Source organism: Trematomus bernacchii, unplaced genomic scaffold, assembly GCF_902827165.1.
Source record: "Trematomus bernacchii unplaced genomic scaffold, fTreBer1.1, whole genome shotgun sequence".
Lineage (NCBI taxonomy): Eukaryota > Metazoa > Chordata > Actinopteri > Perciformes > Nototheniidae > Trematomus > Trematomus bernacchii.
The window spans coordinates 3,336,953-3,348,751 of NW_022988097.1; the positions used below are offsets into that span (position 1 = coordinate 3,336,953).

The window sequence follows — 11,799 nt, forward strand, 5'->3', positions numbered from 1 at the left end:
ACGTGGGTGCCATCCGATATGAGGTAAATAACGTCATATCGGATGGCAAATCTAGATCAGCTCGTTGTACCCCCGTTTTTTAGAGATTTGCGCACGGAGGAAAAGAGAGAGGGTTTTATTTTCTGATGCTGCGTGAGTTCCCTGACACACCGGGGACACATATTTATGTACAAAAGACATAAAAAAGTGCATTTTGCATGATAGGTCCCCTTTAAGACAATCATCTTCAAATAGTACATTAACTCTTGGGTCATGAATCATGATACAATAAACTATAATTCGGCATTGAGTTTTGATTGTGTCATATTGCAACATTTGACAATTAAATACAAAATATCCATGGGGAAAATATTAAAATATTGTGTATACACTTAATCGTTTGATCCATTTATTAGCATTACATGGCCATTGTAATAGAAAATTATAAATGTGGATGAATTGACTGATAATCTCTGTGCGCTTACACAACAATTTACAAAATTATAAAACAAAAAAAACACATGTATACAAAATCAAAGATTTAAAGGCAAAGCTCATCAATCTCTTGCATTCTTCCAGAGATTAGCTTTAGCCATGTAAAAACAGTCATGTCACAGACAGCAGCAAGGCCTCAATATGTTTTCATATGACATCCTTTTCACAAATGTTATTTTATTCCCATACTGTGGAAGTCATGCTTTTAATGCATACATGTCCATAAAAATGGGAAATAAACCTTCAAATGGGATGTAGTACTTAATACAAAAAGGTTCCACACTTCTTTCTCATTGTGGACAGAAGGCACTGGCCTTTACTCATAGCACACATCAAAGTCATCAAATCAGAGCTCTTTCGCAGTATAGTTGACCTGCTACATGATGCTCACCACACAAAAGAATACACTTCATTATGTGGTCATCCAAATGTTGAGGCATTTCTTTCCCTTACTCAAAGTGTAAGTGCAAAATAAGTCAGAATAAATACATTTAGGACATAATGGAATCAAAAATCAAGGTGTTGCTCTCTGCAATACTGTGTCTCTGCTATAGAGAGGGAATTCAAATAAGTCAACATTTGAGATGTCTCAGATTGTGGGGGGAAATAAAAAAACACTGATTTGTGTCACCAGTGATCTAAAAAGGTGAGGCCTGGAAGAGAATCCTCCCCCAACTACAGCTTACTGGTCAGTGCTTTAATGGCGGCCATGTTCCCCCCCCTCCTCATGATGATTGTATAATAGTGTATTTTTAAGTAATTACACCCCACAGATACCAGGGTATTATCGATGATTTATGGGGTGAAATGTTAATATCTTTTTTAAAAGCCTTTGGAAAATAAGCAGCTCAACATCCCTTTCTCTCAAATGTAAACAATGTCAGTACATGCATAAATAACACCAAATAAATAATGATAACAAATAAGACAAAAATGGATGAATAAAACACAATGCCTCAAAGCACGCCTTTGTCAAAATGTTACTCAGCTGCATTAGATGGAGTTAGGCAGGGATCAGAATGACGGAGGGAAGACAGAATAGCAGCCCAAAAAAAGATTGAAAGTTATAGTAAAAAGGGAAAGAAAAGTAAACACATTGGTTTAACTGCAGATGTATACAATTAGAAATGGGCATACCGATGAATTATGTCTGAATTAGCATTATAATGCAACAGAAGTGAGTTTATTTACACAAAAAGGCAAATTCATGCTTGGTGTCTTGCAGAATTTGAATGTACATTCGCCCCTTGCATGAATGTGTAAGTCTTTTCTCAGGAGTTTGCTTTGAAGCTATGTTCAGACAGGAGGAATCATAATCTGAAAAGTTTGTTGTTTTCAACAATATTTACGCAAGAGGAAGAGCATAAGACTTCAAAAATGGAGGAAGGTCAAAAAGGCAACATTGGAGAAACAAACACATATGAGCACCAGTTTGTTGTCTGTCGGACAAAAACGTATCACTATATTATGTGCGCATTGTAACAGCGACAAGAAATGTAACAATGGAGGTTGAAGCTTGTTTTTGAATAAGTCGTTTTGGATGTTCCCCGCCCTGTCTGAACATAGCTGTCACGAGTGGAAGATATCGATGTATAACAATCAACAATATTTGACGTGAAGATGACTCCATGGCGCTACATCAAGGAAGGTGCAACAGTTTTATGTGCATCCAAAAAGAGGAAGAACAGCAGGTCCACTGCAGGACGGTGAGGAGGGGGTTTTGTTTGCAGGGGTGGGGGGGTTACTGCATTATCCAGGCATGGTGAACGCTGAGTGTGGAACATGTCACCGGAGCCTGCTGTGGGCCATGAACAGAAGCACCTTGCGGATGCCATTGAGGCGATCCTTCAGAGAGGTGAGGGCCAGGAAGGGCAGCTGGGCTCGGCCCTCCAACGGAAGAACTGCTAGCAGCCACCAGCACCACAGGGGGCCGTTAGGGCTGTCCTGAAGGAGGAGGAGAGACAAAAGAAAGGAGAAATATTAGGAGGTGTGTTTCAATTTGGGTCTTATTACGAGAATAATGGTTGCTTTAACAGGGCCCTATGATTTTATAGATGAAATACAAGTTTAATCCCAGAACAAATGTACGTTAAAAGGCCATTGAGGATATTGCCTTCAGGGATTGTGGTGTTTTGATGAATGTCTGTTTCCGTGATTGGACACAAATATTTGTCCTTGTTGATGTGCAAATAGAGCTAGGAAAATAAAAACATTCTGACTTGATCTGTCAATTGAGCTGTTGAAGGTTTTATCTCATATTATTATCGTATTGTATATTATCGAATCATATAGCATCGGATCGTATAGTTACCATTATCAGATTTGATAGTATAGTATCATACTATTATTGGATTTAATAGTATAAGTCTAAAACATGGTTTCAGTGGTTGCGGCATCACAAATCATCTTTCATTTTCATAGAAATATAAGACACATTTGAAAGAAGTATGAATATTTCCGTTGTGCCTTTGTCAATTGTGTTTCTGTTTACCTGAAGTTTAGAGTCTTTCTGAGGCATGGATCCAAAGTGACCTTCAATGCGTTCCCTCTGCTCCTTCTTCAGGGAGTTGACCCACACCAGGGCCTGGTCGTACACTGAGTCGTGCAGAGACTGCAGCTCACACTCCGCCACGCCCTCCACCTACACACACACCATTTGAGTTAGATGAACCTATTCTGGTAATTATCTATCAAGCGTTACTTCTCAATCCTCTCCCTTTCCCCTTCATACCTTTACATCCTCCAGGTACTCTATATCAGCTGTGTTGTATCCGTCCCTCTCGCGGTGCTGGATGACTTTAAACCTCCGCATGCCGATGGTGTCCACAACTGAGCGGCCGTCGGAGAAGAACTGCACATCCCGAATCTCCAACAAGCACCCGTAGTCTGCAAACCTGGAGGCAGATGGAGAAATGTCATCATCAGTATGGATACACACCTTTATACATGTGTGTTAAAGACCTAATAACCAATTACACAGAGGTAGTTTCCAACACTGACCCTTTGAGGTCGTTTCCCAGACACATGCCAAAGCAGTTGGTTCCCGTCTCGATGCAGCGGCGGATCATCAGCCTGTAGCAGGGCTCGAAGATATGGAGAGGGCACGGCACAGTGGGGAAGGCCATGGTGCACACAAATATAGGCACGTTCTTGTTCAGACTGTGGAGAGACAAGAAGAAAGGACCAAAGGTTTAACGGGGTGCACAGCAGGTACAAGAAAATGTATACATACAGACGGAGGGTGAAAAGAGGTGCTGCAGCACAGTAGAGGCACTACTAATGGCGCGTTTCCACTACAGCCCGCAGCCCGGTTTAAGAGGGCTGTGACGTCAGCGGCCCGTCTTTGGTTGCGTTTCCACTTGGCCTAGTACCGGCCGGCGGGGTCCTAATTCACAGTTTTTCTGGCCTCATAAAATCGTGGGGCCAGGGCCAGAGGCAACGAGGCTGAGTCGGGCTGAGTATGCTAAACTAGAGAGAGCGTCGCTGGCAAGGGGGCAACAACTACAACAAGATGGACATATTTGACCGTGATTTAATTGTAATACACGTTTCAAAATGATGCCGAAGTAACAACATACTGATACCGGTTAGTAAAAAACCATGAATTAATGCTTTGTCAAGTCTGCAGACAGACGGCAGGGGAAAAACCTTTTAAAATGCTTGTTTTCTAAATGGAGATTGGCTAAGCTAACGCAGTATATGCTCCGACCGTCCACACTCACAACAACGGCCTATACAGACATAAATAAAGCAGCGACTGTATTCACCATGACACAGGCAGTCTGTGGTTTGTACTTGTTTAACTTTTGTCTAGTTTCTGAACATATATGAGGAGCTGTGAGCTCTGAGTGCTAACAGCTAACGGCTGTGTTGTTTTTCTGGGGTCCTCTGAAGATCACGTCACGGCTCCGCCTACACTGCGTTACTATAGATACTGCCCCAGTTCCTAAACTGTAATGGAAATGCGCCATAAAGTGAGCCAGTCCTAACGAGGCCCAGCCATACCGAGCGGGGCCGAGCGAGGCCGTGTAGTGGAAACGCGACATAATATGAACCTGAAAATGAGCGTAATATGTCCTCAATCTAGGAACAACTGCTCAAACTTTGTCGCATCATTCCTCAAAACTAATCTTAAGGCGACATGTAAAAAGCAAAAAAACTAAATACTGGCTAAATATGAGAAGATAATCATTGTTGCTCCTGTTTAGGCGGGGTTATATCATACAGTATGCTGAAGCTTCAGTAAGGGGACACTGGAGGCCTGAGGTGGTGCACGCTGAGAGATCAGTGTGTCACATTGTAGGTCAGTGGGTCAAACAACAGTACATGATATTCACAGAGCTATGTCAGTCCACTGTGAACCATAATCTGTGAGAAGATCATATGTGATAACAGTCAAATAAAACCTGATGATAAGACACTGGAGAGCAGAAGAGGACAAACACTTACTTGGAGAGCTCAGCCATCTCGTCCTGGTGGATTTTCTGTCTCTCTTTGAGCTCTGAGGGGAAATACCTCAAGATGAGCTTCTCAATTAGTACTGTCTTACAGTACTGCCTCTGGACCAGGAACTGGGGAGAGACACAGACAGAAAGGCTCTTAGACACGTGTTTATCGTTGCAGAAACATTTTGCAACAATATTCATGTAGAGGCTTGCATTTCATTTTGCCTCGTGACATCATCTGTTTGTGTTTGAGGCCCAGAAAATGACCATATTGAGCGGTTAGGTAACAGCCATGACATAACTGATCCAAATGAAACACAGTTTGGGCACCAAAGTCCTTTTGAAAATATGGCATTTCCACTATCAGTTACATTCGTGTCATTGCGAAATGTTTTAGTTCTATAGCAATCTCTGGCACCATGCTACCTCATATCAAATAACCCCAATGAGTTCTACAGTGAAGTCAATGGTTTACATTTGGGAAAATAGATACTCTGAGTTATGATGTTGACATGGTTTTAGTGCTAATATACTTGATCAAGTTTAAATAACATTGTTAGAAGGGGAATATTACCTCTGAGAGCTCCTCTTTACAGAGCGGACACTTTGGGTTGTGGTCCATACATCGCTCCAGACAGCGAAGACAGAACGTGTGACCGCAGGACGTCGTCACCGGCTCGTAGAAAAGTCTGGGTGGAAAACACACGAAAAATACAATAAGTCAAAACCATAGAGACAAGAGTATTACTTAATTGTATTCTTAAATGGAGCGACTGTCATGAAACCCAATGTCCCATGTGATAAATCAGGTATTCAGATTTACTGCATGGTGGGTGTCTATAAGGATTTATAAGCTGTAAATCTCACCTCATACAAAGAGAACACTCCAGATCTGTCGGGTCCAAGACATCTCCAGAACTCACGAGATTCTTAACTTCTGCTGGCTCTAAATGGAGACATGATCACATACAAGATAAGACACACTTGCTGCTGCTTGAGAGAGTGCATTTGTGTGTGTGCACAAACTAAGAAGCTCACCAGATTTTGCTCTCTTGTGATCTTCTCTTCCCTCCTGTCCTCCCTTCTCCTCTGTGCTGCTCCATTTTCTTTTAAGGAGGAAACTGTGGTCCGGACTCCTGACTTCAGGCTTCATCTGACCTTTGCCGTCACCAACGTCTGATCTCTCAGGTGCCAGAGACATGAGGCTGGGACTGAACATCTAAGAGAAAGATGGAAGGAGAAGATAATGAATCCTCACGTCCCCTCAGTGTTTTTGTTTATATAACTGCTGCCAGCTGGAGGTGGAGCAGCTCTTACCTGGGAGGGCGTGGTGATGCTGTTCTTGATGTGAGCTCTAAAAGACAGTATGTTGGTGTAGTCGGAGATGTGTTCAGGGACCTGGTCTGTAACTGGAGCCAGGAGATCACTGAGGAGCTGAGAGAAGACAATAAACAGTGATGTGATTATTCTGCTTACATTTAAAACAATATTATAATATATACTCTTTGCTGATGCAGTCAAGTTCTCCTTTAAAAAATACTACACAAAACAAAGACAAATGTTTGACACTGTAAAAGACTGTGGGGTCCTTCAAATGAACATACATTAACAAAAAGGTGTACATTTTTTTTTTAAATAAAACTATTTTGTTTACGTTATTCTCATCAGTGTTTAGTTTTACAGAAAAATAAATATAATCTATAATAAATCTAATAGGAAATGTTTGACATACATGACATGATGAATGAAAGATGGAATAAATATGTTTTGAATTGATATGTATCTGTGGGTGTGCTCTATAATGTTGTGCTCACCTTGTGAGCCTCGGTCTTGGCCAGTCTGCAGTCGGGCTCTATGGACAGACACAGCAGGTTCTCCCTCAGAGCCTCCTCCGTCCTGCCCAGAGACACCAGAGCCTGCGCCTTACGGATATGACCCTGCAGGAGGGAGGAACACACATCACTTATCCAACCACACGCAAGAGCTGTTTGCATTTCACTAACATAAACCGGTTTAATAATGCGGATCAATTCGTGGGCCGTACCTTGGACCAGTGAGGCCTGAGTCTGCAGGTCATCTCTGCGTCTCTCAGAGCCTTTTCATGGTGTCTCAGACTGGAGTGGATCTGGGAGCGGTTACTGAACAGTATGTGGTCCATGGGTGCTGTGGAGAAGAGAAGGGACCGTTAGTAACCATAGGTAGATAGTTACAAGAGAATAGAGTGGTGCAGGAATTAGTTAGCATTTTAGGACTTCCGGCCTTCCGATGGGGCAAACACCCTGGCCCAAAAGAGTCACCACAATGCTGTGGCCAAATAATTGGCATGCCATGTGGCTGCACAAGACTAAACCAGTCAGGAGAAACATCATATGCAATAGAGTGGAGCAGGAATGAGTCTAAACATGGAAATAAGTTTGCATTTGACCTCTTCCCTCGTCTTAAAGTCAACGTTTTTAAATGTTGAGTTTTTGGTTAGATTCCTGGAAAAAAAAGCTATGTTAAAACAAGCTTAAGAGATTTTTTTTAATGTTTCTACGACATAGAATATGTCGTTAAATTCCCCACTGGGCAATGTCTAAAGCTGCTATGTGTCATAAGAAAAGAGGTTGCTAACAAGTGACTAAACGGCATCACGCCGAACATGAGTCCGCCTTTAACTTAGGCGAAAAACCCATTGGCCTTTTGTGGAGGGAGCCCCTGCTGTGCTAACGTCCAGGCTGTAAACACTGTATGTTCTGAAATATATGTGTCATTATTAACCTATAAGAGTCCATGCAGGTCTTTACATTGCTTTTGATGCTCCATTTACAGTTTAGAACTGAGAAATACAGTATATTTCCACATTTAAAGTTTGGGCATTTTTGCTTTTTATACTATTGAAATAGTTGATATAATATCAATATAGTGTAAATCTGTATTCTGTCAATGAACTAGTCAATTATTTTTGGTTTAAGAACTCTTTCTATCAGCTTAAAACCATGACATACCCAGTCAGTTTAGTGACCCCAATACTGAGGCAACTGTTTCACAACACACTGCAGAAAGCATGGCCTCATCTACCACGTCCTTATGTTCTAATGGCCTACAGAGTAGGGCTGCTCAATTAATCGTATTTTAATCGCAATTACGATTTTGGCTTGCAACGATTATGAAAACAACATAATCGAAATAAAACGATTATTTATTTTTTATATTGGTTTTTCAGTTGAATTATACTTAAAGTTCAGGGTAATCAATTGTTAAAAACATACTGTTCACATTTTTCTTTTCAATAAATGGATGTTTTCAAAGTAAATGGATAATCGTTTTTAATAATCGTGATATCAATTATTAACCCAAATAATCGAGATTATGATTTTTGCCATAATCGAGATTATGAATCCAGATCCAACTTTAAAATGAACTCTAAAATATAAATTTAACATAAAATAAGAAATTCACCAGTTATAAATTGAATTGCATAATTTTAGGATGAGAAATTAATTTCCCCCACAAAGGAAGGGACACACACACACACACACACACACACACACACACACACACACACACACACACACACACACACACACAACACACACCACACACACACACACACCACAACACACACACAACACACACACACACACACACACACACACACACACACACACACACACACACACACACACCACACACACACACACACACACACACCACACACACACACACACACACACACACACACACACACACACACACACCACACACACACACACACACACACACACACACACACACACACACACACACACACACACACACACACACACACACACACACACACACACACACACACACACACACACACACACTCACACACACACACACACACACACACACACACACCATACAAACAACATGCAGACAACCAAAGAAAGTATATATTTTCACTAAATATCGACACATCTTTATATTTAATTTCCAATATATAGATGAAAGAATAATATAGGCAATGATTCTGCAAGTACTAGCAAGTTGATTAGGGTTGCAAATGAATCTGCACCTTCTTTAGTGAAGCAAGTGTTCCTTTGCCTTTAGTTATAACCACAAATGAGTCAGAGTGACGCAGTTAATGGAGCAGCCATTCACCCCTCCAGATTCAAAGGACTGGAGATGCAAGTCATTGCAGTTTGAAGCCAGTTATATCACTCTGTGTGACTCATTATTTATCAAATCAGCTTTCCCAAACACACAGGATCACTTTTAATAGCATGTTGGTGCAAATTAAGATTCTGGACACATACCAGAACAATCTGATGCTATGCCTTTGGGAGCTACGCAGATTAACTACGCAGCATTGTTGGTGTCTGAGCATCTCCACTGCAGCATCAGCTGGAAGTTAAATTGCCCTTAGGTTGGATTCAAACCCAGGTCACCTGCAGTGGGGAATGAGCCCCAATGCATGGGCCACCATCTCTACCAAACAAGGCTTTAGAAGGGACAGTTCACCTGTCAAAAAAGTGACATTTAACCTGTTTCCTGATTTTCCAGTTTCATAAAGGAACTGTTTATCTCTAACCAACTACACCTGTCAAAGAGTGAGTATGCACATCTCTAGGTAGATGCATGCTTTGCTTTCTTCTGCGCGGAGATATGGTTGGATGAAAGAAAATAGTTCCTACATTAAATTGTTCACAACAAGGTATGTGGGTTATCTTTAGTAAGTATCATTTAGGTTGATAAACACTTAAACAGCATAACCGGTTATTTTTTGATGTTTAAAATTACACAACCAACATGTACAGTGACAGAGACTGCTCTATTCCAGAGTATTGATCCTAAAATATATATTACATCTGTGTCTATGAAAGGGTATTTCCGTACTCATAATCCCGTCTGTAGGTCACAGTTCACCTGTGTCATTACCACCTCTGCCAATATGAAACCCCCGTAGGGCTGTGTTCCTAGTGGTTTGACCTGCAATATTAGCCTTGAACCACATCTCCCTGAGTCATTGTTTGACGTTACACAATGAGGGAGCTGAGGGGGGCGGGTTACGTGCTTACGCAATGTTTGGTCCACTAGCCCAGCCTACATAACAGTGTTATCCAACACATGGCTCTGTGGCAGAGGCAGCTACTCACACACACTGTGTAACACACTTATAAAACAGTCATTTTATAACAGAGATGTTATGTCTCAATGGTGTGTCAACTGACATGCTACATGTAGCAAAACAACGTGTAATACTGAAGAGTAAAAGTAAAAACATGAAGTTAGAGGCAAAGATATTTTTGCATAGTGACATACGCAGTAGCAAAATGTAGGCTACTCTTAGGGAAACAGTTAAAAACCAGGTTAAAGTAGCTTATTTAGCCAAGGCACATACGCAGCAGAAAATGTTCTGTTAATTAACGTCACTTTGTAACACTTTCTTCAAAAATACAAGTCAATGGTTGTCCTACCTATCATTATGGCTTGGTTGTATTTCTCCAGCGCTGCCTCCAGCCTCCTCTCGGCGTACAGCGCGTTGCCCTCCCGCCGCAGCCGGCCGGCCTGGTGCGGGGTCGGGAACCACTTGGCCAGCAGGTTGCTAAGCACCACGTTGACCCGGTAACTCTGGACCTCCTCTTCCCCGGTGCTGGACCGGCACTCTCTGCAGACCCCCGGCCGCTCCTTCTCCTTCCTCTCCCTCTCCAGACACTTCTTGCAGAAGCAGTGTCCGCACGGCAGAGTCACCGGTTCGAACAGAAAGCTCAGACATATCCGGCAGGAGAACTGTTCGAAACCTGTAGCACCGACTCCCGGGCATCCCGCCTCCGCCCCTGCCTCACCTGCCCTGCTCGGGGTCCTGTGCCCCCCGGCTTGCCTTCTGATATTACTCGCCAGGTAGTCTATGAGGTTGCTCAGGTGAACCGGTCCCAGTCTGTCTGTCTCCGAGGCTTGTCGGTACATATCTAGAGCTTCGGAGAATTTGCCCCCGAAAGCGAGCGCGTCAGCCCGCTTCACCATCAGCTCCTGCCGCCAGCTCCCTGAATCTCTCAGACCCGCTAGTTGGCACTCGTAGATATCTGCAGCTAGGTCGAAGTTTTTCGACTGGAAAGCCTCCGCTGCAAGCTGAAGCATACTCACTCTGTCCTCATGACCAACAGTTTCAGAAGTCCCTAACCAATGTCTGGTCACTCATGTCTGCTGCTGGGAAGTACTAGCTGACTACAGTGCTGGCTCATGATGTAGTCCTGGAAGGTCCATATTATTCTCAATGGAGCGTCACAGGAGGAAAAAAACGGTTACGTAAAATGTGTGTCATGTGACGCCGACCAGCTGTTCTGATTGGACGTTTTGGAAACCGGTTACAAAACAATCTGCAATTAACAGTTTCAGTGTCGGCGGCCGGAGCCTTTCTGACCTGCATGCGGGAATGTATTGAACAGTTGGCGGGTCAGTGTGGGAGTCCGAGGGGGGGGGCATCCATTCCTAGGGCACTGAGCTGGGGGGTTTTCTACTCAATAATTAAGTGTATTGGTGTCACATTTCAGGAAGTTATTCAGTGTAATGCATGTTTAATAATAATATGATATTATTTGTTTCACAAGTTTTGTCTCTGCTGTGCAATGGAATGACCCTTATCTGCACAGGGGACACAGGCCTACTGTAAAAAAGTAAAATTAAATGAGTATAGCAGCCAGCCAGTAATAACTATATTAAATTGTACAATATATATACAGTATATATATATATATTTCACAACATTGTTGTTACAGTCTTAGTTAGTGAGGTACCAGGCAATAATAAAAGTACCCAACTTTACAAAATGTAGATATTTCACATAAGTATTGTTAATGCACAACCGTGTTGGTGTGTGTGTGGTTTTCTACCAGGGACTGAGGTGGTTAATTTA

General features: G+C 42.3%; 1 protein-coding gene across 1 annotated transcript; it reads right to left on the reverse strand.

Moving 5' to 3' along the window:
* Positions 1–278: 278 nt before the first annotated feature.
* Positions 279–11,384, reverse strand: LOC117475020 (LON peptidase N-terminal domain and RING finger protein 3-like). Its single transcript, XM_034121070.1, has 12 exons — positions 10,364–11,384; positions 6,964–7,082; positions 6,734–6,856; positions 6,237–6,353; positions 5,958–6,138; positions 5,787–5,865; positions 5,494–5,608; positions 4,924–5,045; positions 3,475–3,633; positions 3,206–3,368; positions 2,966–3,115; positions 279–2,418 (listed from the first exon to the last, which is right to left on the reverse strand). The coding sequence occupies exons 1-12, from the start codon at positions 11,022–11,024 to the stop codon at positions 2,260–2,262; spliced, it is 2,148 nt and encodes a 715-aa protein (XP_033976961.1). The 5' UTR covers positions 11,025–11,384; the 3' UTR covers positions 279–2,259.
* Positions 11,385–11,799: the final 415 nt, after the last annotated feature.